The 26586-nt window shown below is 36.8% G+C and overlaps 2 protein-coding genes across 21 annotated transcripts in view; both read left to right on the top strand.

Moving 5' to 3' along the window:
* The window catches only part of gogo (thrombospondin-1 like protein golden goal), a 499603-nt gene that overhangs the window by 130775 nt on the left and 342242 nt on the right, over positions 1–26586 (top strand). The gene's annotated exons all lie outside the window — the stretch shown is intronic.
* On the top strand, positions 1523–8947 carry LOC141452526 (uncharacterized). 3 transcript variants are annotated; one of them, XM_074124792.1, is made up of 2 exons: positions 1523–2153; positions 8283–8947. In XM_074124792.1, the coding sequence occupies exons 1-2, from the start codon at positions 1824–1826 to the stop codon at positions 8313–8315; spliced, it is 363 nt and encodes a 120-aa protein (XP_073980893.1). In that variant the 5' UTR covers positions 1523–1823; the 3' UTR covers positions 8316–8947. The 3 variants fall into 3 exon arrangements, 2 of the variants coding, with proteins under 2 accessions (XP_073980893.1, XP_073980884.1); XR_012457442.1 differs by having other exon boundaries at positions 1534–3862; positions 8283–8933; XM_074124783.1 differs by having other exon boundaries at positions 1538–3862; positions 8283–8934.

The following is a 26586-nucleotide window of genomic DNA, read 5'->3' as shown; positions in this document are numbered from 1 at the left end:
ATAAATAATAAAACTCGCTAAATTTGTAAGTAATAACCTGATTTATTAACACATTAATGTTACTCACATTAACATTTACAAGCAACTAACGCTATTCATTGCATTTACCATTTACAATAGTCACCACAGTTTACTGTTACTTACTCACTACGTAACGCCACAAAACTGTTCCACGACTGACCACTGGTCCGCACTGCACCGAATTGCGCTAGTCTCAAAAGCACTAACAAAGCTTTACTCACTAACTGACTACCTGCCCAACTAGCTATCACTGAAGCACTACGCAACACTGACTCGGTCAAACTGTGTCTCCCAAAACTGTCTCTCCAAGATTAACTGACTCCAGCTGTGTCTGCCTCCCTTTAACTGCGACTGCCCCACTCCAACGCCGTCTGTCTCACTCTTAACTCCGTCTGTCTCACTCCCACCTGCCGCTCGCTGGCTAGGGAAACACATACTGCCACCAACCCAACTGGGGCCTCTCTCTTAGCTGGCTTTTACACAGCGGATTTCCACAGCTAAACTGGGCGTAAACACGGTTTGGTCCAGCTTTATACTCAATACAAATGTCCCTTTGGATGCTAAACTTCAAGTTTTGAATAGCGTGTCGCGGGCTGACGTGTGTTACGGTTGCCAAATCGGGCGGGTTTCAATCCTTCGATTGTTTGAAAAAGTTTCAACGTTTTTTACTTAAAAAGTTGTTTGCTCTGCCCTTCTTGTACTCCCAATTATATGTTGATCAATGAGACTGCTTTAGACTCTATTCAGTCTTTTACACAGAATTAGCATATTAAATACTGCCTCAAAGTCTTGTCGATGGATGATTTTCGTCTTCCTAAGATCACCGCTCTTCAAATAATAAAAAGAAATGCATTCTGGTTTAAACACTCCCTATTTCGTCTTTACAATTTGAACTTTTCTGGATCCTTAGAAAGTTTGCCTACTTGGAACGCCACTCTCTCTGGGCTTGTGTCTCAAATCGAGACCGCCCGCTGTGTGGAGGCTGTAGATTGCGCATTGATTACTGACCGTTTTCTTCTCTTCAGAGTTACTTTTCCTGAATTACACACCTTGGTTACAGAGAGATCCAGATGTCGAGAGATGCTCTCTATGTAACTCGAATGTTCGAGAGGACTTATACCACTTTTTGGGCGAGTGTTCTCTTCTGTCGGAACACCGGCTACTAGGGGAAATTTTAAATTCTATAAATGACCAGTTTTCATGAGGCGTCATGATTTCTTACGCCCGCCATGCCTGGAGAATAAGATTTCAATGGATTCAAACCTTTCTTAGTATTATTTATTCTTTTTTTAAATTTTCTTTTGTTTTTCTATTTTCCTTTATTCATTCATTCAGTATTTTTCCTTTTTCTTAATCTTCTACTTTTATTTTATTTCCTTTTATTCCAAGTGATATTATATTTTGTTATTCTGGAATCAACGTGGTAAACTCTGGCAGACGGCTTTTAGTACTTGTTCGTCTTTATCATCAGTTTGGTTTTTTCTTTACTTAAGTTTTATTTTCTTGATTTATTTATTGTTTTTATGTTTAAAAATAATAATAAAGTATTATTATTAATAAAGCTGTCCGGTAGAACAGTTGTATAAGGGTTGATTATTTTTTTTATTAATCATTTGGTCCGATACTTTTATCTATCATATGAAATTATTACGATTGCGCATATGTTGAATTTATAGAGTTTAATAAACCAAAATATTTCAAATTATCCAAATTATGTTTATAAAATGGCGTTCCCTTGAGAAGAAATCAGAACAATTAGGTGATGTAGCTTGTTTCAAATTCTAGGCAATAATTATATAAAGATGTTCTTGGACGGTTTAATTAAGATAGTTGTAGTGGCACTACTGTTAGCTCACTATGCTAGTGCTGGAAATCTGACCAATCAGAAGATTGTTGGAAAGAATCGAGAATTATCGCCTAGTCTTCAGAAGAGAATAACCAATGCACTCTACGTGGCCGCAGTCATCATTCCCTCTAAAGATGATCCTACAAGAAGGGTGTGCTCTGGGTTTTTCCTACATGAGTTCTGGGTAGTCACAGTGGCCAGCTGTTTTGACGGAAGAAAGGTTAGAGATAGAAAAGCTGTGGTCATATTTGGCGTTGATGATTACACCGCCGAAACGGTAAACGAGGTAGGTTCCATACAAGTATGGTTACATCCTGAATACTCTGGTCCTCCAAAGGCCAATGACATTGCTTTGATCCAGTTACCTCGTTCGAATAAAGTGCAGATGGATAAATAAAAGATTGTCTATGGGGATGATTTTGATAATGATCCTGAATATTATTGGTACAAATATCCACATTATAAAAATGACAATACTTGTATTGCATTAGGTTTTTCCAATAATATCCATAATGATACAGTTTTGCACTTGAATATTTACAATATTAGCTATAAATGGGCAGGATGTGGTTGTAAAAAAAATAATCGTAACTTTCTCTGCGGCAAACTGTCTTACTGGCAAACACCCATAAAGGAGGCCCGCTGATTTGCAAAGGGATGGTATATGGTATAGGAAGCGCCGCGCATCAATGTGGCCCCATTGATACCTTGTGCTCCCTGCGAACCTTCTTCAGCTTTACTTATCTTTGTCCCTATTTCCGATGGATCAGCAAGTATGTGCCTAATTTTCCAAGTCAATGTAACAGCATGATGTCATCCGCGCCTGCTAAATCGCCCTTCATAATTCACCATCTATCCTTCATCATATTTATAATTATTGTTTTTAATTAAAGTATCAGATTGTTTTTATTTATTATTTTTTTTTGGAGTTGACCACCAGGTTGCTCCCATTCCTGTAGCATGTATGTTTACTGTATCCTGTTTACTGTATCATGAGTTCCATGTAGTCACAGCGGCCAGCTGTTTTTACATAAGAAAGGTTAGAGATAGACAAGCTGTGGTCATATTTGGCGTTGATGATTACACCGTCGAAACAGTAAACGAGGTAGGTTCCATACATGTATGGTTACATCCTGAATACGATGCTCCTACAAGGGCCAACGACATTGCCTTGATCGAGTTACGTCGGTCGAATAAAATGCAGATGGATAGTACTAAGATTGTGAAAGTGGATGATTATTCTTACCAATTGTCGTCGTACGGTGGTAAACATAGCCATTCTTATGTGGGAATAGTTGGTTTTGAATAGCGTGTCTCAGGCTGTCGTGTGTTACGGTGTCCAATTAGTATTTGGTATTATTATTATTATTATTATTATTATCAAAAAGTATTATTATTAATAAAACTGTTCGGTAGGACTTTTGAATAAGGGTTGATTATTATTAATCATTTGGTCCGATACTTTTATCGAACATGTGAAATTATTAGGTATGCTGATAATTATACGTATTATTACATATGTTGAATTTATAGAGTTTAATAAACCAATATATTTCAAATTATCCAAATTATGTTTATAAAATAGCGTTCCCTTGAGAAGAAATCAGAACACTTATGTGATGTAGCTTGTTACAAATTCTAAGCAATAATTATATAAAGATGTTCTTGGACGGTTTAATTAAGATAGTTGTAGTGGCACTACTGTTAGCGCACTATGCTAGAGCTGGTAATGTGTCCAATCACGAGATGGTTGGGAAGGTTGCAAAACGAGGATTAATGTCTAGTCTTCAGAGGAGGATAACCAATGCACTCTACGTGGCCGCAATCATCATTCCCTCTAAAGAAGATCCTACAAGAAGGGTGTGCTCTGGGTTTTTCTTATCTGAGGTCCATGTTGTCACAGCGGCCAGCTGTTTTGATGGAATAGAGTTTATAGATAGAAAAGCTGTGGTCATATTTGGCGTTGATGATTACACCGCCGAAACGGTAAACGAGGTAGGTTCCTCGTATGTATCTGTACATCCTAAATACGATGCTCCTACAAAGACGCACGACATTGCTTTGATCAGGTTACCTCTGTTGGATAAAGTGCAGATGGATAAATCCAAGATTGTCAATGGGACTCAGTATTTTTATGATCCTGGATATTTTTGGTACAGATATTCACATCATAAAGATGAAAATACGTGTATTGCATTAGGTTTCGCCAATAATAAGTGTAATGATACAGTTTTGCACATGAATATTTACAATATTGACTATAAATGGTCAGGATGTGGTTGCAAAAAAAATAATGGTAGCTTTCTCTGCGGCAAACTGTCTTCCTGGCAAACACCATGTTTCACCTATAAAGGAGGCCCGCTGCTTTGCAAAGGAATGGTGTATGGTATAGGAAGCGCCACGCATCAATGTGGCACCAATGATACCTTGTGCTCCCTGGAAACCTACTTCAGCTTTACTCCTCTTTGTGCCTATTCCGTCTGGATCAGCATCTCTGTGCGTAATTTTCCAGAACAATGTTACAGCTGGATGTCATCCGCGCCTGCTAAATCGCCTCTCATAATTTACCATCTACTTTTCAAGATATTTATAATTATTTTTTTTAATTAAAGTATCAGATTGTGTTTTTATTTATTTATATTTTTTTGGAGTTGACAACCCGGTTGCCCCCATTCCTGTAGCATGTATGTTTACTGTATCCTGTTTACTGTATCTTGAAATAGAAACTAAAATAAAATAAAGTAAAAAGTAAAGTAAAAACAAGATAAAATGATAAATAAATAAGGAAATAAAATAAAATCACTGGCAGGACTTGAAAGAAGGCCATCCAACGATGACCATCATAAGCCGGTTAATGTAAAATACCGAATGGATTGAATACGAAGGCTGGTCTTGTTTATCTTAGCGACTAGGTGATCGTGAGGCCATCGGCGCCTCAGTCTGCGAGGAGGATTTGATGAGGAGGTTTGTGCGGGACAAGTGGCTGATTAAGGGATTATGGTGTAGGTAAAGTTTGGAGTTAGCGGGATTGGGCAAGGACAGAAACAGATTCGCAGGTCTGGGTGGATGGTACGGTTGCTCACGTCTATAAATTCATCCAGAGTACATTTTATATATATATGTATATTATAAAATATACTTATGTATATAAATACAATTTCTAATATAAAATAAAAACCAAAAATGAAAATAAATAGAAAGAAGAAATTGTCAAAATGGCGTTTTTCCTTGTCCCAGTTCTATTTGTTGGAAAAAAATTTTTTTAATGACATAAATATAACTGATGTGAACACTCGCTCGACTTATTCTTACTGTAACTTGTAGAAGATATAACTTATAAATTTTTTTGAAAATTTTGAGTTTTACTATTAATAGATTCCAATTCTTACTAATTCACTGTACTATAAGTACTTATGAGAGAGGAGTCTTATCATGGAAGTTGTCGACTTTCTTAAAGTCCTATTAAACTAAATTTAACTGATAAACTGTCTTCAAGAAGTGATAGGCCTACATTACGTATATAATTTATTCAGAATCTTGATTCCTGACTTGAAACAAAATTTATTTTGATATACTGAAGGGCCCCTATGGGTTAAGCCAGTTGTAAATTTAAATAAATAAAAATAAATATACTTAAGGAAACATTAGAATGCCCCTCCCAAAGAATGCCCATAAAATAAATTTTCCCGCCCAAAATGATCTTATAGAATGACAGATGTTATAAAAATAAAATAGCAGAGTGTCATTTTCAAGAAATGCCTGACACTTTATCAGAATCGACACATACATCAGTTATCACTCCAGGCGGTTTGTTCATTGTGAAGAGTAAGAGATGTTAGTAAAAAAATTATTTGTGTTACTGGTTGAGAATACACACAGGGGTATCACGGATCCATGAACAATTAGGCTATCCACATACTCCTTGTGAGCGCGTAAGGCTTACAAGGAGGATACGGCGAGGGGAAGGTGACGTAAACGCAATTTAAAATCGCGGTAGGTGCTCGAGGGAGGCACTGCAATCGATTATTACATGTAATACAAAGAAAATATGTAACAATAAAAAATCGGTAGAAAGGAAACACTTACCTACGAAGGACCGGAAGCGAGCGCACACAGCATCCGCCAGGCGGTGAAAGATCTCTAAATAAGCGGTAGAAGGGAATAGGAACTATTAAGAGCTTAGGTAAACAATTGTGTAGAGATGTGTGTGTGTGTGTAATGTGTAGTTGAGCTCCTAGAAGCGTAAGAAATATTTGGGTTATGCCCAAAGAGGCGTATCAGAATTGGAAGTGGGGTAAGTGGAAGAGTGGAGGGTAATAGTGCACCAGATGCGGATGAGGAAGGGGTAGTAGTACAATCAATGCACTAGATGCGGATGAAGCGAAGTGCTAGATATATCAGCGGAAGTGACTCGTAGCAGGCTGAGATGCGGTAAGAAGTACACCAACAGGCAGACTCGAGTGACGGAAGTAGACAACGATGAAGCGGAAGTATAAGAAGCGGTACTTGATGCGAACAGCTGGCCAGGCTTAGACTCACGAACTGGTAGCTGCGTTGACTCTCAGATGCACAATAAGGTTTCCTTGGCAGAGACAAGAAGTAGTCGCGTGATGAAGCAGTGCGCAATGATGTGGGGATGCAGCGTTCGCGAACTAGATGTGAAGTACAGCAGAGCCGGACGTCGGCTGACTACAAACGGATATAACAACTCCGTTTAGAGAGAATAGAGAAGGGGAAGGGTTTGATAGTGTGGGAACCCTAAAGAAATAAACAGACCTACAAAAGAGTAGAAAGATTAAAATATTTAGCGGCGACAAGAAAGGAAAGGATTATCGCGAGATAACGCGTAGTGCGAGAAAGGGAAAATGAGAAAGAGACAGAAACAGGAAAAAGGGAAAACCGTCAAACGGCACCGCCAAGAAAGGGCGGCACACGCCTTAACACTCCTAATGGATCCGGAGAGCTGTTATTGCTGTCACTGACGTGTATACCAATAATGACAACAAATGACAGCGAAGAGGGGTAAGTACTAGACTCTCCGGCAGTAGCAGAAGGCGAAATGTGCGATTTAACGTATGTGATGTTCCCTGGTATTGCTGTCATTGTCCTGAATATCAACAATGACAACAAATGACAGCGAAGAGGGGTAAGTACTGGACTCTCCGGCAGTAGCAGAAGGCGAAATGTGCGATTTAACGTCTGTGAAGATCCCTGTGGTCATCTCCGCTAACGGTCCCGGCAATCAAGGTCGCAAAGCATTTTAAAATTATAGTAAGAGAAAGTAAGTAAAAATTGGTAATAATATTCTGTATAAAAACTCGAGAAAGGCTTGAATCTCTGGCCAAAAGCTCAATAAGCTTTGCATATTATCATTATTATTATGACCAAACTGTTTTGAACTGTAATACTTCTCCTTGGGGAGCTCAGGTGAGTAGGGGAGGTCGAAGCAGTTACCTATCTCACGTTAAATAAAGTGTCTATTTACAATTATTGTACAGGGATATTTACAGAAATATATATATACATAGAAATACTTACAATCGCATAGATAATAACAAAGAAATTGATATATACAAGCAGAAGAGTAATGCTAGATAGACATGCTTGGTGAAACTAAAAGAGAAACCATGCACTATTGCATAACAAAAGATAAACTAAGGTAAACTAATAATAAAATAACAAAACTAAAGCTGATTAATAAGGAAAAAATAAGGAAGGTTATTATTATTTCGTTGGGTTCCGCTACTGGCGCTAGCTGTCCCTGACAGATCTGCCAACCTACGCGGTTACAATATATAGTTGAAAGGACTTTTTTCATTTTTTTATAACCACAAATTTAATAATATATCTCCTTAAAAAAAACATACAGTTTAAAATGTTAAGTATAAAGGTTGATTAAACGCCAAAAAGTACACAAATCAGCAAGTACCCATCATTTCATTCAGGCTTAATTGATATCAATTAAGTAATTTTACTGCATTACATTTTCATTAATATAGTTTAGAATTTATTAGATGTCACAGACCCTTATGCTGGCCATATTAAAATACATAATATTTTTTGTAATAATTGTGATAAAATGTATAATATACATTTTAAACTGTAAGTTTTTGTTAAGGAGATTTTTGTACCTTTTGGATAGATTTTCCTTTTTGTCTATTTTGCAAAGTTTTACATACACCAATACCTCGCTTTGCGTCGTTTCGTTTTGCGTTTTTTCGAAGTTGCGTCGCTGTTTAATTAGTACTAATTTTCACTCTGCGTCGTTAGATTTTCGAAGTTGCGTTGTTTTCTAAAAGATGGGTAACACTTTTGTTTCTAATTGCGCCATGCCATCAAAACTCGGGGATTCCCTTTCTAACTAGAAATCAACGCAATTTGCAGTTTTATTTTCACTTTGTTTTGTTAATTTTAGTCGGGCTCTACACGGACAAGTTCAACATTATGAAAGCCATAGATATTATTTCCGATTCGTGGGAGGAGGTTAAACCATCTTGCATGAATGGTGTTTGGCGCACAATATGGCCTGAATGTGTTCACCGAAAATGCGCTGCAGAAGTTGATGGTACACCAGCTGTTCGTCATGAAATTTCTAATTTAGCTAGAGAGTCTAATTTTGAAGCTTTGGAGGAGACTGACATAAATGAATTGCTAACCTCGCACAACCAAGAATTCTCTAATGAAGAACTATTGCTAATGAAGAAGATGACAGTGACCGTTCAATAGAAATCTCCGAAGAGCAAAATTTAACCTCCAAACAAATTTCCAAAGCGATGTGTTTGATTGACGAAGCTATGGAGATTTTTTTAAAAATCGATCCTGACTGCGGAAGGAGTTTTAAAGTGTCCCAGGCGGTAGTCTACGAATATCAATTGCTACAAGGAAATTTATTTTACGTTGAAAAAGAAAAGCTGTTCAGCAAACCAATTGGACCAATTCTTTGTGAAAGAAAGCCGACTTACGACAACAGCAACTATGGACTCATCAGACAGTGATTAATTTTAATTTTGTTTTTCTTAAATTAATTTTAAATATCTAATAAAATTTTATATTATTTTTGCTTTTTAAATGTTTACTTTGTTCAATTTTCTTTTTAAAAAGTAGTATTTCCGTAACCCTGGAACCTATCTTCGATCTTTACATGGTTTACTATAGAAAATCTTAATTCACTTTGCGTCGTTTCAATTTGCATCGTGTTTTTTTGGAACGTAACCACGACGCAAAGTGAGGTATTAGTGTATCTGCTTTACAGATTTTTTTAAAATTTGGAATAAGCAATTTTATCATTATAACTTGATAAGGTGTTAAGTCGGAACCATAACTACCACTGGAGAGATCTTTTTAAAGAATGATTAAAGTTGTGGTGCCCAAACCTCAATAACAATTTTTTTGAGAAAGCGTTTTGAATAAAATAGGAAGGTATTTGTAGGGAAATAGCAAAATTAAACTGCGATTTCAGTACTTCCTTTTAAGAGGAGTAAGAAAAATAAACTAAGATTACAGTACTTCCCCCTAAAAGGCAAAGAGACAAAGATTTTGAATCGAACGAAAATTCATTGATGTACGTAAATCGGTTCACTTATTGATAATTTTAACGATTGCAGTACTTCCTCTTAGTAGATGTATGAGCATGACGGCACTTCACAGCCACATAGAGGAGCTTTAACCGCTTCTTCGTGCTAAATTTTATCAAAATCAGACTAAGGGTCATAAAAATATTGGTAATAATAGTTTTAAAAAGCGCTTTACTTGGGTGGGGCAAACTCCACTCCTTATGAGGCACAGCGTCGAGACTTTTAAAGTGCAAATCTGTACAAAATTTCGATTCGAATGACACTTCATTTATGAAAATCGGTTCACGTATCGATAATTTGAAAAGATTGCTATACTTCCCCTTAACAAGTGTAAGAGCAGATCGCCGCTTTAATGTTACGTAGGGAAGCCCTAGCCCTATCATCCTACCAAATTTTATCAAAATCGGGCCAAGATTTACAGAGTAATTAGTGGCGATAATTTTGTAGGGGGCCTTACATAAAGAGGGCTAACTCCTTCCCCATATACAGGGACGAGACCCACAAAAGGCACATCTACATAAAATTCCGAATCGAATGACACCTCGTTGATGAAAATCGGTTCGCGCGTTTAGGCGCTACGTTGTTTACAAAAAAGGTAACAAGAAGAAGAACAAGAACATTTTTTGAAAAAGCCGTTTTTGCTCATTTTCTGCAACTTTTTTCTCGAAATCTATTAGATCTGGGTGTTTGCAAAAAAAATTACAGTCATAAAGGAGGATTTGCCCTTTATTTTAAAGGAAATTTGAGAATTTTATCTTTTATAGAAAAAGAGTTGCTCACGTAGAAGTGTGCGTCAGGGATGGTTCAAACTAGAGGGTTTGGATCCTGTTTAAGTTGGAACGCTTAACTGTTCCATACAGTTCCAGTCCGTAAGTCAGTTGGGAGGAAGTGGGGCTGAGTCGCCATTCTGCAACATTCTACTTCCGGTACTTTGGGCAATTTTTTTTTGCAAACTCTGATTTAATCGAAACATTTAACCATCCTTGGCCATATAAATTGCCCAGAGTCGAACATTATGCGAAATGTTATATTTAGAGGTATTACACTCACTTCCGCTCTCATGAGACCCTTCAATCGACATTTCAGGCCGTTAGTTGGTCGTAGAAGATGTACGCTGCCTGTTGGTATTTCCATTTTAATAGTTTACACGATGTTGCTAGGTTCATTCTCTTTTCTCCAATTAGGAATACTAGGAAGTACTGCGATCGTCAGGAATTAGCCTTTTCACCGGGAATATCCGTTTTTCAGTTCCAGAGAAATGTGTTAGATTGATGTCAGGAAGCTGAAAAGTTCGACCGAAATCGAGTTTAAATAAATTTTCACCGGAAGTGTTCGATTAGAGGTCCCTTGAAACCGAAAAAGCGATTTTCCCGTGTTGGTCTTTGGGCATAATACGGTGTTACTCAAAATCAAAGAATGTTCACCATACTTCTCTTCGGTTCCTAAATAAAGTTTTGGTTCATCCTAAAATCGGTCAATTGGAATTACCGCTTTATAGAATGGATTTGTCAGTTTTTAAGTACGGCTTCAATGATTTCCAATTATACTTAGAATATGTTAGTCCATCACAAAAACCAGAGTCAGAGAAAATATATAGATCATATCGATTGGTCATTATATCGATTACCCAGAATTTCACTTTACTAAATCGATTTATCCGTTTTTCGAGATTTTGTCAAAAACGATTCTTTGAAAACAAATTTGTAATCAAATAACGTTTTAGTGAAGTCTAAGGTAAATTTAATTAAGTACACCTTTTTTAAGTAAATTTATGAATTATGCGGTTATTAATCATTTGGTCCGATACTTTTATCGATCATATGAAATTATTACGTATGCGCATATGTTGAAATTTAGTGACTTTAATAAACTTTAATAGCGTTCTCTATAACAGAAAACAGAAGATTTATGTGTTGTAGCTCGTTACAAATTCTAGGCAATAATTATATAAATATGTATTTGGACGGTTTAATTAGGCTAGTTTTAGTGGCTCTACTGTTAGCGCACTATGCTAGAGCTGGAAATGTGACCAATCAAGAGTTGGTTGGGAAGGTTGCCAAGAGAAGATTATCGTCTGATCTTCATATGAGCATAACCGAAGCACTCTACATGGCCGCAATCATCATTCCCTCTAAAGAAGATCCTACAAGAAGGGTGTGCTCTGGGTTTTTCCTACATGAGTACTGGTTAGTGACAGCGGCCAGCTGTTTTGATGGAAGAGAGGTTGGAGATAGAAAAGCAGTGGTCATATATGGCGTTGATGATTACACCGCCGAAACAATAAACGAGGTAGGTTCCATACGTGTATGGTTACATCCTGAATACGATGCTCCTTCCGGGGCCAACGACATTGCCTTGATCATGTTACATCGGTCGAATAAAGTGCTGATGGATAAATCCGAGATTGTTAAACTGGATGATTATGCTTACACATATAATAATCACGATGTCTATTCTTGTATGGGATTAGGTTTCGGCAAGAATATCCATAATGATACTCTTTTGCACTTCAATCTTTACGATATTTACTATGATTTGGATGCGTGTGGTTGTAGGAGAAATAATCCTGGCACTCTCTGCGGCAACCTGCAGTTAATGGAAGGATTATGTTTAAACAACTTTGATAAAGGTGGCCCGCTAATTTGCGGAGGATTGGTAGTTGGTATAGGAAGCACCAATTATCGATGTAAAACTGAAAAGGTCTACAGTCTCTGTTACAAAGAAAACTACTTCACATTTACTTACCTCTGTAACCACTTCCAATGGATCAGCAAGTATGTGCCTAATTTTGCAAAAGAATGTAACAGCTGGATGTCATCCGCGCCTGCTAAATCGCCCTTCATAATTCACCATCTAACCTTCATCATATTTATAATTATTGTTTTGAATTAAAATATCAGATTGTGTATTTATTTATTTATATTTTTTTGTAGTTGACCACCAGGTTGCTCACATTCCTGTAGCATGTATGTAACACTGTATCCTGTTAACTGTATCCTGAAATAGAAACTAAAATAAAATAAAGTAAAAAGTAAAGTAAAAACAAGATAAAATGCTAAATAAATAAATAAGTAAAATAAAATTACTGGCAGAACTTGAAAGAAGGCCATCCAACGATGACCATCATAAGCCGGTTAAAGTAAAATACCGAATGAATTGAATACGAAGGCTGGTCTTGTTTATCTTAGGGACCAGGTGATCGCGAGGCCATCGGCGCCTCAGTCTGCAAGCAGGATTTGATGAGGAGGTTAGTGCGGGACAAGTGGCTGATTAAGGGATTGTGGTTTAGGTAAAGTTGGGAGTTAGCGGGATTGGGCAAGGTCAGAAACAGATGGGATTCGCAGGTCTGGGTGGATGGTACGGTTGCTCACGTAGAAGGGTGTGTCAGGGATGGTTCAAACTAGAGGGTTTGGTTCCTGTTTAAGTTTGAACGCTTAACTGTTCCGTACAGTTCCAGTCAGTAAGTCAGTTGGGAGGAAGTGGGGCTGAGTCACCATTCTGCAACATTCTACTTCCGGTATTTTTAGCATTTTTTTTTTGCAAACTCTGATTTAATCGAAACATCCATCCTTGGCCATATAAATTGCCCAGAGTCGAACATTATGCGAAATGTTATATTTAGAGGTATTACACTCACTTCCGCTCTCATGAGACCCTTCAATCGACATTTCAGGCCGTTAGTTGGTCGTAGAGGATGTACGCTGCCTGTTGGTATTTCCATTTTAATAGTCTACACGATGTTGCTAGGTTCATTCGCTCTTCTCCAATTGGGAATTCTAGGAAGTACCTAGCCTTTTCACTGGGAATATCTGTTTTTTTCAGTTCTAGAGAAATGTTTTAGATTGATGACAGGAAGCTGAAAAGTTCGACCGAAATCGTGTTAGACATAAATTTTCACCGGAAGTGTTAGATTAGAGGTTCCTTGAAACCGAAAAAGCGATTTTCTCATGTTGGTATTTTGGTGTAATGCGGTGTTATTCAAAATCAAAGAATGATGATTTTCGTCTTCCTAAGATCACCGCTCTTCAAATAGTAAAAAGAAATGCATTCTGGTTTAAACACTCCCTATCTCGTCTTTACGAACTTTTCTGGATCCTTAGAAAGTTTGCCTACTTGGAACGCCACTCTCTCTGGTCTTGTGTCTCAAATCGAGACCGCCCGCTGTGTGGATCGCGCATTGATTACTGACCATTTTCTTCTCTTCAGAGTTACTTTTCCTGAATTACAGACCTTGGTTACAAAGAGATCCAGATGTCGAGAGATGCTCTCTATGTAACTCGAATGTTCGAGAGGACTTATACCACTTTTTGGGCGAGTGTTCTCTTCTGTCGGTACTCAGGCTACTGTATTTTGGCAAAGATTTCCTTAATAGAGGGGAAATTTTAAATTCTTTAAATGACAAGGTCTGATGCCGCGTCTTGATTTCTTACGCCCGCCATGCCTGGAGAATAAGATTTCAATGGATTCAAACCTTTCTTAGTATTTTTTATTCTTTTTATAATTTTTGTTTTTTTTTTTATTTTGCTTTATTCATTCATTCAGTATTTTTACTTTTTCTTAATCTTCTATTTTTATTTAATTTCCTTTTATTCCAGGTGATATTATATTTTGTTATTCTGTAATCAACGTGGTAAACTCTGGCAGACGGCTTTTAGTACTTGTTCGTCTTCATCAGTTTGGTTTTCTCATTGATGATTTATTGTTTGTATATTTTTTAAAAATAATAAAGTATTATTATTAATAAAGCTGTCCGGTAGAGCAGTTGTACAAGGGTTGATTATTATTTTTATTAATCATTAGGTCCGATACTTTTATCGATCATATGAAATTATTACGATTGCGCATATGTTGAATTTATAGAGTTTATTAAACCAAAATATTTCAAATTATCCAAATTATGTTTATAAATTAGCGTTCCCTTAAGAAGAAATCAGAACACTTATGTGATGTAGCTTGTTTCAAATTCTAAGCAATAATAATAAAAAGATGTATTTAGACGGTTTAATTAAGATAATTGTAGTGGCACTACTGTTAGCGCACTATGCTAGAGCTGGAAATCTGACCAATCAGGAGATAGCTGGGAAGGTTGCAAAACGAGAATTATCGCCTAGTCTTCAGAGGAGGATAACCAATGCACTCTACGTGGCCGCAATCTTCATTCCCTCTAAAGAAGATCCTACAAGAATTGTGTGCTCTGGGTTTTTCCTACATGAGTTCTGGGTATTGACAGCGGCCAGCTGTTTTGACGGAAGAAAGGTTATAGATAGAAAAGCTGTGGTCATATTTGGCGTTGATGATTACACCGCCGAAACGGTAAACCGGGTAGTTTCCATGCATGTATGGTTACATCCTGATTACGATGCTCCTACAAAGATGCACGACATTGCTTTGATCAAGTTACCTCAGTCGAATAAAGTGCAGATGGATAAGTCTAAGATTGTCGATGCTACACAATATTTATATACTCCTGGATATTTTTGGTACAGATATCCACATCATAAAAATGACAATACTTGTATTGCATTAGGTTTTGCTAAGAGTATCTATAATGATACAGTTTTGCACTTCAATCTTTACGATGTTGACTATATTTATTGGGAAGGATGTGCTTGTAAAATAACTAATAGTAGCTTTGCCTGCGGCAAACTGTCTTCCTTGGAAGAACCATGTTTCATCTATAGAGGAGGCCCGCTGCTTTGCAAAGGAACGGTACTTGGTATAGGAAGCTCCGCGCATCAATGTGGCACCATTGATACTTTGTGCTCCCGGCGAACCTTCTTCAGCTTTACTCTCCTTTGTAGACATTCCAAATGGATCAGCAAGTATGTGCCCGATTTTCCAAGACGTTGTGCCATGTTGATGTCATTCACGCCTGCTAAACTGCCCCTTATAATTCACCATCTAACCTTCATCATATTTATAATTATTGTTTTTAATTAAAGTATCAGATTGTGTTTTTATTTATTTATTTATTTTTTGGAGTTGACCACCAGGTTGCTCACATTCCTGTAGCATGTATGTTTACTGTATCCTGTTTAATGTATCCGGTTTACTTTATCCTGTTTACTGTATCCTGTTTACTGTATCCGGTTTACTTTATCCTGTTTACTGTATCCGGCTTACTGCATCCTGTTTGCTGTATCAGGTTTACTGTATCCTGAAATAGAAACAAAAATAAAATAAAGTAAAAAGTGAAGTAAAAACAAGATAAAATGCTAAATAAATAAATAAGTAAAATAAAATTACTGGCAGGACTTGAAAGAAGGCCATCCAACGATGACCATCATAAGCTGGTTAAAGTAAAATACCGAATGAATTGAATACGAAGGCTGGTCTTGTTTATCTTAGCGACTAGGTGATCGCGAGGCCATCGGCGCCTCAGTCTGCGAGATGGATTTGATGAGGAGGTTAGTGCGGGACAAGTGGCTGATTAAGGGATTGTGGTCTAGGTAAAGTTTGGAGTTAGAGGGATAGGGCAAACGGATGGGACTCTCAGGTCTTTGTGGATGGTATGGTTGCTCTCTGTGCCCGTTTTCTTTTTAATAAGCACAGCTATGGCAATAGCCATACGAGCAATTGACACGAGGTCTGTTTTCATATTAAAGTGGCGCACAACTAAATTGCACTAGAGCAGTACAGGGCGTAGAGAGACCATGTCCATGTTGGCAGATCTGACACTACTCTCGCAACTTGACACAAGGCGTCACATCTAGAGCACTCTAGCTACTTAGTCTAGCTCTTTTTAACTTTCTCGTCTGGACAGAACTGAGATACAGCTCTAGCAAACAGAAATGTTCTAGCAACTTTTTAGTGTCCCGTTAATCTAAACACCTCTATACGGGATTCAAAAGGGACACTAAAATGTTGCTAGACCATTTCTGTTTGCATAGGTTAAAAAAAAAAAAAAATGGCGGATTTCGAATTCTGGGTGGTATCAGTGTAAACATAAACCATGAATAATACTTTGTTTTATTCTTCGTAATTTCTTTTCTTTTTTTAATCTCATTTTCACAAACCCATCAAAACTGTGACCCATCCAATCTGCACATCATAAAATTCATTCTGACTCAGTCTTTCTCTTTACCCGGAACCTTTTTGTTTTTTGCCTTTATTGTACTTTAAATAGAATTTTGTTCAATGGCTGCAGTAGGGAATTTAAGTGAACATGATTGCGTTAAAGCTATGACTTTGCTAGAGGAAGGGTACAGTCAGCGTGAAGTCGCTAGGAGGCTGGGCGTACATCACTCTTCTATAGGCAGGACATTAAAGTGATTTAGGGAGACAGGAGGTCATTCAAGAAGAGAGGGGCGAGGTCAGCATAGATGTACAGCAGTGAGAGACGATAGGTACGTCCGGCGCCAGGCTTTGGGAAAGAGGAGCACAACGGGAAATGAGATAAAAAGTCTCATAACGCAAGTCCGAAATGTTTCTATCTCCAGCAGGACTCTTAGAAGAAGACTTAATTAAAGTAACCTTAGAGCCCGACATCCTCCTGCTCGTGGTCTTCTCCTTACCACAGTTCACAAAATGACCAGGCTTCAGTTTGCACGTGAACATGTGAATTGTACTTTAGACAACTGGGAAGACAGTTCTCTTTACAGATGAGGTGAGAGTAGGCCTAAATTCTTCATATGGCCGTAGTTACACCTGGAGACGCCCAGGAGAGAGGTACGCGCCATGCTGTGTGGTCCCTCAGGTCGCATTTCGTGGAGGCTGACGTATGTTCTGGGGTGGCATTTCTTTCGATGGTCCTACTGAATTGGTTGTTGTGCGTGGAAGGTCTTTGACATCTCAGAGGTACTTAGAAGACATAATAGAAGAACATGTAGTACCATTTGCTCCTTACATCGGCGTGGAATTTTTGTTAATGAATGATAATGCCAGACTCGTCAGAGTACGATTTGTTGCTGACTACCTAATTGAGGTTGGGATTGAGCGTATGGTATGGCCACCTCCGAGTCCAGACTTGAATCCTATTGAACACGTCCGGGACCAACTTAAGAGAAGAGTACGACGCCGGAATCAATGTCCAAGCACCCTTGATGAACTGGAAATGGCTGTTGTTGAAGAGTAGGACAGCATTCCTCAGGACTTTATTGAGGAATAATATATACAGGGAGTTCACTACAATGTCTTTTTTTAATCATCTGGAATTCCGTGATCTGCGTTGGTTTTTCCAAACTGAGGGGTGTGTTACTTTTCCTGAATTACAGACCTTGGTTACAGAGAGATCCAGATGTCGAGAGATGCTCTCTATGTAACTCGAATGTTCGAGAGGGCTTATACCACTTTTTGGGCGAGTGTTCTCTTCTGTCGGAACTCAGGCTAATGTATTTTGGCAAAGATTTCCTTAGTAGAGGGGAAATTTTAAATTCTTTAAATGACAAGTTTTCATGCCGCGTCTTGATTTCTTACGCCCGCCATGCCTGGAGAATAAGATTTCAATGGATTCAAACCTTTCTTAGTATTTTTTATTCTTTTTTTAAATTTTGTTTTGTTTTTTTTATTTTCCATTTATTCATTCATTCAGTATTTTTCCTTTTTCTTAATCTTCTATTTATATTTAATTTCCTTTTATTCCAAGTGATATTATATTTTGTTATTCTGTAATCAACGTGGTAAACTCTGGCAGACGGCTTTTAATACTTGTTCGTCTTTATCAGTTTGGCTTTCTCTTTGATTATTTATTGTTTTTATGTTTAATAATAATAATAAAGTATTATTATTAATAAAGCTGTCCGGTAGAACAGTTGTACAAGGGTAGATTATTATTTTTATTAATCATTTGGTCCAATACTTTTATCGATCATATGAAATTATTACGATTGCGCATATGTTGAATTTATAGAGTTTAATAAACCAAAATATTTCAAATTATCCAAATTATATTTATAAAATAGCGTTCCCTTGAGAAGAAATCAGAACACTTATGTGATGTAGCTTGTTACAAATTCTAAGCAATAATTATAAAAGATGTATTTGGACGGTTTAATTAAGTTAGTTGTAGTGGCAGTACTGTTAGCGCACTATGCTAGAGCTGGAAATCTGAACAATCAGAAGATTGTTGGAAAGGTTTCAAAACGAGGATTATCGCCTGATCTTCATATGACCATAAACAATGTACTCTACGTGGCCGCAATTATCGTTCCCTCTAAAGAAGATCCTACAAGAAGCGTGTGCTCTGGTATTTCCCTACATGAGTACTGGGTAGCCACAGCGGCCAGCTGTTTTGATGGAAGAGAGGTTAGAGATAGACAAGCTGTGGTCATATTTGGCGTTGATGATTACACCGCCGAAACGTTAAACGAGGTTGGTTCCATACATGTATGGTTACATCCTGAATACAATGCTATTACACAGGCGAACGATATTGCTTTGATCAAGTTACGTCGGTCGAATAAAGTGCAGATGGATAAATCCAAGATTGTCAATGGGAGTTATTATGATCATCGCTACACAATATTTTTTGACTCCTGGATATTTTTGGTACAAATATCCACATCATAAAAATGACAATACTTGTATTGCATTAGGTTTCGTCAATAAGATCCATAATGATACAGTTTTGCACTTCAATCTTTACGATATTGACTATGAATGGACAGGATGTGGTTGTAAAAAAAGTAATTGTAGTTTTTTCTGCGGCAAACTGTCTTACTAGCAAACACCATGTTTCACCTATAAAGGAGGCCCGCTGATTTGCAAAGGGATGGTATATGGTATAGGAAGGGCCGCGCATCAATGTGGCACCATTGATATCTTGTGCTCCCTGCGAACCTATTTCAGCTTCACTCATCTTTGTTCCTATTTCCGATGGATCAGCAAGTATGTGCCTAATTTTCCTGGACAATATAACAGCATGATGTCATCCGCGCCTGCTAAATCGCCCTTCATAATTCACCATCTAACCTTCATCATATTTATTATTATTGTTTTTAATTAAAGTATCAGATTGTGTTTGTATTTATTTATATTTTTTTGGAGTTGACAACCCGGTTGCTCACATTCGTGTAGCATGTATGTTCACTGTAACCTGTTTACTGATCCTGAAATAGGAAACGAAAATAAAATAATGTAAAAAGTAAAGTAAAAACAAGATAAAATAATAAATAAATAAATAAGTAAAATAAAGTCACAGGAAGTGCTTGAATGAGGGCCATCCAACGATGGCCATTGTAAGGGGCGTTGTTTTGGTTGGTCTGGCCAACGCGCACGCTGAGGACACAGGAAGTGCTCACTCCAATCACAACTCAAGATAATTACAGTTTTCGGCTATAATATTTATTTAAGTCGAAAGGACAAAACAAATTATCTGCAAATAACCAAATTAAATTATACCCAATAATTCTTCCATTACTTATTACTTAAACAAACCCAGCAGAATATTATCATACATTTATAGATCTAAGTCGCCTCTACATATTATAATAAGTCCCTCAACACATCAATAAGTTACAATTGCAAACATACAAATACAAGCCACCAATTACGTCCTTGCAACCACTGAGTCGACCATTCTGGGGCTCCACAATTACCGCAATTAAAGTTCTACTGGGCTACAACTTAGCAGCCATAAGGACCATCCAGCCGACGAACTTCTTCAACAGCATGGGAGGAATTAGCTTCCACCGAAAAACAACTGAGGCTCCTCCGCAAGGCGGCTGCCTCCTCCGAAAAACAAGTGACAACGTGGCCAGCCAGTAGCCCAGTTTTATACACGGTGTCGACTCAGCTGTTGCAACACCTTTAGTCCGCTGACCAGTACAGTAATTTAATTATTCATTTTCTTCCTTGAGAAAATTTTATCTAACATTATCCAATTCATTGATCTTAAAACAACTTAATTTGACATACATATTTTCATGATGCTAATTCTAAGTAATCAAACCGAACTACAAAACTAAACCTTAAATGAAGATCAAATAACTAAACTAATGCCCTTTTTGATAAGAAAAGCAGGACCCTTACAGCCATCATAAGTCGGTTAAAGTAAAATACCGAATGGATAGAATACGAATAGAAATAATGAATAGAAAAGATGCTTTGTTTATCTTAGGGACTAGGTGATCGCGAGGCCAACGGCGCCTCAGTCTGCGAGATGGATTTGATGAGAGACATTATACTTCCGGTACTTTTAGCATTTTTTTTTGCCAAACTCTGATTTAATCGAAACATTTAACCATCCTTGGACATATAAAACGCCCAGAGTCGAACATTATGCGAAATGTTATATTTAGAGGTATTACACTCACTTCCGCTCTCATGAGACCCTTCAATCGACATTTCAGGCCGTTATTTTGTCGTAGAAGATGTCCAACACTGCCTGTTGGTATTTCCATTTTAATATTGTACTTTACACGATGTTACTAGGTTCATTCTCTCTTCTCTTATTGGGAATTCTAGGAAGTACTGCGATCGTCAGGAATTAGCCTTTTCACCGGGAATATCTGTTTTTCAGTTCCAGAGAAATGTTTTAGATTGATGACAGGAAGCTGAAAAGTTCGACCGAAATCGAGTTTAACATAAACTTTCACCGGAAATGTTCGATTAGAGGTCCCTTGAAACCGAAAAAGCGATTTTCCCATGTTGGTCTTTGGATATAATACGGTGTAACTCAAAATCAAAGAATGTTCACCATAATTCTCTTAGGCTCCAAAATAAGGTTTTGGTCCATTGGAATTACCGCTTTACAGACTGGATTTGTCAGTTTTTAAGTACAGATTCAGTTATTGGAATCTCCTCTTTGTAGGAGATGTAAATGAGACGGAGGATTTTGAACATGTAGTTAAGGTTTGCCCTAATTACAAAAAAGAAAGGGAAAAGTTTTTTAATGAGATCTCGAGATATTGCACTGGTCCCCTCTATTTTAAGGAGATAATATTCTCAAATAATATCTACGTGTATTCTTCTTTGATAGAATTTATTAAAAATTACAATATTTAAAAACCTACCAGCCAGTTATTGCTAAACACAAATACAAGTTGTTGCAATTAATCAATGTTAATAGTGTAAACACTGTTACGAAAAAAAAAGAGTACAGATTCAATGATTTCCAATTATACTTACAATATATTTGTCAATCTCAAAAACCAGTCACAGAAAATATATCGATCATATCGATTGGTAATTATATCGATTAACCAGAAGTTCACTTTACTAAATCGATTTTTCCGTTTTTCTAGATTTTATCAAAAACGATTCTTCGAAAGCAAACGTATAATCAAATAACGTTTTAGTGAAGTCTAAAGTAAATTTAATTAAGTACACCTTTTTTTAAGTAAATTTATGAATTATGCTTTTATTAATCATTTGGTCCGATAGTTTTATCGATCATGTGAAATTATTACGAATGCGCATATGTTGAAATTTAGAGAGTTTAATAAACCAAAATATTTCCAATTGTCCAAATTATGTTTATAAAATAGCGTTCCCTTAAGAAGAAATCAGAACACTTATGTGATGTAGCTTGTTACAAATTCTAGGCAATAATAATGTTATGTAAAGATGTATTTGAACGGCTTAATTAAGATAGTTGTAGTGGCACTACTGTTAGCGCACTATACTAGAGCTGGAAATGAGACCAATCAGGAGATGGTTGGGAAGGTTGTAAAACGAAGAGTATGGCCCGAAATTCAAATGAGCATAACCAATGCACTCTACGTGGCCGCAGTCATCATTCCCTCTAAAGAAGATCCTACAAGAAGCGTGTGCTCTGGTATTTTCCTACATGAGTACTGGGTAGCCACAGCGGCCAGCTGTTTCATTGGAAGAAAGGTTAGGGATAGACAAGCTGTGGTCATATTTGGCGTTGATGATTACACCGCCGAAACGGTAAACGAGTTACGTTCCTTAGATGTATGGTTACATCCTGAATACTCTGGTCCTCCAAACGCGAACGACATTGCCTTGATCAAGTTACGTCGGTCGGATAAAGTGCAGATGGATAAATCTAAGATTGTCTATGGGGATCATTATGATTACGCTCCTGGATATTATTGGTACACATATCCACATCTTACAGATGAGAATAAGTGTATTGCAATAGGTTTCCCTAATAATATCTATAATGATACAGTTTTGAACTTGGATATTTACTATATTAACTATAAATGGTCAGGATGTGGTTGTAAAAAAAATAATCGTAGCTTCGTCTGCGGCAAACTGTCTTCCTATTCACCATCATGTTTCATCTATAAAGGTGGCCCGCTGATTTGCCAAGGAATGGTACTTGGAATAGGAAGCGCCGCGTATCATTGTGGCACCAATGATACTTTGTGCTCCCTGGAAACCTTCTTCAGCTTTACTTATCTTTGTTCCTATTTCCGATGGATCAGCAAGTATGTGCCTAATTTTCCAAGACAATGTTACAGCATGATGTCATCCGCGCCTGCTAAATCGCCCTTCATAATTCACCATCTAACCTTCATCATATTTATAATTATTGCTTTTAATTAAAGTATCAGATTGTGTTTTTAATTATTTATATTTTTTTGGAGTTGACAAACAGGTTGCTCACATTCCTGTAGCATGTATGTTCACTGTATCCTGTTTACTGTATCCTGAAATAGAAACTAAAATAAAATAAAGTAAAAAGTGAAGTAAAAACAAGATAAAATAATAAATAAATAAATAAGTAAAATAAAATCATTGGCAGGACTTGAAAGTAGGCCATCCTACTTGAGTACTGGGTAGCCACAGCGGCCAGCTGTTTCATTGGAAGAAAGGTTAGGGATAGACAAGCTGTGGTCATATTTGGCGTTGATGATTACACCGCCGAAACGGTAAATGAGTTACGTTCCTTAGATGTATGGTTACATCCTGAATACTCTGGTCCTCCAAAGGCCTTGATCAAGTTACGTCGGTCGGATAAAGTGCAGATGGATAAATCTAAGATTGTCTATGGGGATCATTATGATTACGCTCCTGGATATTATTGGTACACATATCCACATCTTACAGATGACCTTGATAAGTCGGTTAAAGTAAAATACCGAATGGATTGAATACGAATGCTGGTCTTGTTTATCTTAGCCACTAGGTGATCGCGAGGCCATCGGCGCCTCAGTCTGCGAGATGGATTTGATGAGGAGGTTAGTGCGGGACAAGTGGCTGATTAAGGGATTATGGTGTAGGTAAAGTTTGGAGTTAGCGGGATTGGGCAACGTATGAAACAGATAGGATTCGCAGGTCTGTGTGGATGGTACGGTTGCTCACGTAGAAGGGTGCGTCAGGGATGGTTCAAACTAGAGGGTTTGGTTCCTGTTCAAGTTTGAACGCTTAACTGTTCCGTACAGTTCCAGTCCGTAAGTCAGATGGGAGGAAGTGGGGCTGAGTCACCATTCTGCAGCATTATACTTCCGGTACTTTTAGCATTTTTTTTTTTGTAAACTCTGATTTAATCGAAACATTTAACCATCCTTCGTCATATAAAATGCCCAGAGTCGAACATTATGCGAAATGTTATATTTAGAGGTATTACACTCACTTCCGCTCTCATGAGACCCTTCAATCGGCATTTCAGGCCGAATGTATGAGAATTTATATAAAGTGTAAATATTTTTTAAACGTTTGTACAGTGTATATATGGTTAGTTTATCTAATTAAATGTAAATTTAACTGTACATTTATGTATAGGAATAGTGTGAATGAGTGTATAATTTTCATTTTATTATTATATGTATATGGAGATGTCTGTGAGTGAATTCGGAAGAAGGTGTATAGTGTGTAACGATGTTCTTTCTTTTTGTCTATTGTACAGTGTATATATAATTATTTATTTATTTATTTCTTATAGTTTATTTTATTAGATAAAACAATAAAATAAAAATATTTAATTTATGAAATTACGACCACTAAAAATTTTACAATGGAATGCTAGATCTGTTATCGCTAACAAACAAAATTTAGAAGTTTGTTTAATGAATGAGGAATCAGATATCGCTATATTAAGTGAAACATTGTTCAAACCAAACATTGGGATATAATAATGTCGTAAGAATGGACCGAAAAGATGGAAAGTCAGGTACAGCAATTTTAATAAAAACTGAAATTCCTTAAAACGAAATTAAAAAGTTACATAAAATAAAAGATTTGATGTTAGTGGGAATTGAGGTGGATTTGCATAATGGTTTTAAATGTTCAATTATTTCTCTGTAAAATTCACCAACGAATAATATAAGTTACAGAGATTGGGATAAGTTGATAAACAGTATTAACGGTCAAATAATATTCGCAGGGGACTTGAATGTACACTATCAAGTATTTGGCTCTAGTTATACAGATTCTAAAGGTTAGTCAGTTAGTGAGTAGAGTTGTGTTATTGCAGCTGAGAAGTGCAATTCGGTGCAGTGCGGACCAATGGTCAGTCGTGGAACAGTTTTGTGGCGTTACGTAGTGAGTAAGTAACAGTAAACTGTTGGGACTATTGTAAATGGTGACTGTAATGAGTAGCGTTAGTTGTTAGTAAATGTTAATGTGAGTAATGTTAATGTGTTAATAAATCAGGTTATTACTTACAAATTTAGCGAGTTGTGAAGTTTTTAGTAAAAGGACAATAACTTTACAGTATGATTCTGTTCAATTGCCAATCTTAACAGATAAAATGAAAATAGCGGGATTATCAGAAAAATTTATTTTACAACATTATTAAATTAATTTCTGATAGAAATATATATTTAAGAATAAACAATTCATTAGTAGGCCCCAGATCTACAAATCTAGCTCTCCCGCAAGGCGGAATTCTCTCCCTAATTCTTTATTACCTCTAAAGTGCGGATTTAGGAACCCTTTTTTTTTTCTAAAGAAATTAAAATACTGCAACATGCAGATGATGTTTGTATTTATGTTATTAAAGCTTCCTTTCAAGAATGTAAAGATTTGTTGGAAACTGCATTATTGAAACTTAAATCATGGATATTCGAAAATGGTATAGAAATCTCAGAACAAAAGTCGGCCATCTGCTCCTTTACAAAGAAAAGAAGGTCGCCTGTTTCAGATTCAATTACAATGGCAGGATGTACTTACCCGTGCAAAAACTCCGCTAAATTTCTTGGGGTTATCCTTGATAAGACATTAAGTTGGAAAGAACATATTAAATTGGTTGCAAAGAAAACAGAAAAATATTTTAACATTTTAAGAGGGGGGGGGGCGACCCTGAGATCTCGTTACTCTACTATAGAGCCACTATAAGATCGGTAATGGATTTTGGATCTACGTTCTATGGCATGATAATAATCCAAAATAAATGTTTAAGAGTATGTTTAGGTTTTCTGCGCAGCACTCCAATTGATATTATGTATGCAGAAGCGTGTGAACTTTTGCTAGAATACAGCTTCCAGTTATTATCTCATAGATATTTGTTAAAAACTTCAGTTTTTGATTATAAAATTTATAATAAAATTTGTCAGTTGAATTCTAAAGTCCTATACCAATAATTATTGGAGAAATAAGATTTCACCTGTCTTCTGCGATAGTTTTATAGAAATTTCCCAACTAAAACATTTAGTTAAATTAAATGAAAGAGAGCCGCCTTCCATAATGAGCTATAAAATGGCAGTGTTAGATATTGATTTAAAGTTAATAGCGGACTTCGCCAAATATCCATCTAACATTAAAGAAATAGTATTTCAAGAAACTCTTGAAAATTTATGGCCCGGTGTTTATGCCATTTTCACAGATGGATCTAAACTGAATGAGAAACTGGGATGTGCCTTTTATGATCCACAGAAAAATTTGTTTCAAATGGCCAACCTGCATGGATATCCCTCGGTTTATACTGCTGTATTGACTGCGATTCTTTTAGCCCTTAAACATATTATAAACTTGAAGGAGAAACACTGCTTTGCTATAATTAGTGATAGCCAAAGTGCCCTATTTTGAATAGTTATTTATTTAACAAGTGTGGAAAGTAGTACTTTTCCTCACGAGAGGCAGGGTTTGCACGCACGAGCGAGCGAAGCAAGGCGAGTGCAAGTGCAAATTGCCGAGTGTGAGGAAAATACTTGACACTCGAGTTAAATATTATATTTTTTCTGCAACCATTTATTAACTAATAAAATTAAAAATTTCATTTTTACAGCCTACAAAAAGTAATTTGTTTATTATAAACATTTATTGTTATATTACAATTATTTACATTACTTACGT

Source organism: Rhodnius prolixus, unplaced genomic scaffold, assembly GCF_049639745.1.
Source record: "Rhodnius prolixus isolate KJV_2025 unplaced genomic scaffold, Rpr scaffold_1, whole genome shotgun sequence".
In the NCBI taxonomy this organism is placed as follows: domain Eukaryota; kingdom Metazoa; phylum Arthropoda; class Insecta; order Hemiptera; family Reduviidae; genus Rhodnius; species Rhodnius prolixus.
This window is presented reverse-complemented; position numbering and strand designations above follow the sequence as displayed.

Bases quoted from the DNA above. Each gene is read 5' to 3' on its own strand.
- LOC141452526 (XM_074124783.1), top strand. From the start codon at position 3,527: ATGTTCTTGGACGGTTTAATTAAGATAGTTGTAGTGGCACTACTGTTA. The intron at 3,863-8,282 runs GTAGGTTCCTCG...TGTTAATTTTAG, and splicing joins CCGCCGAAACGGTAAACGAG to TCGGGCTCTACACGGACAAG.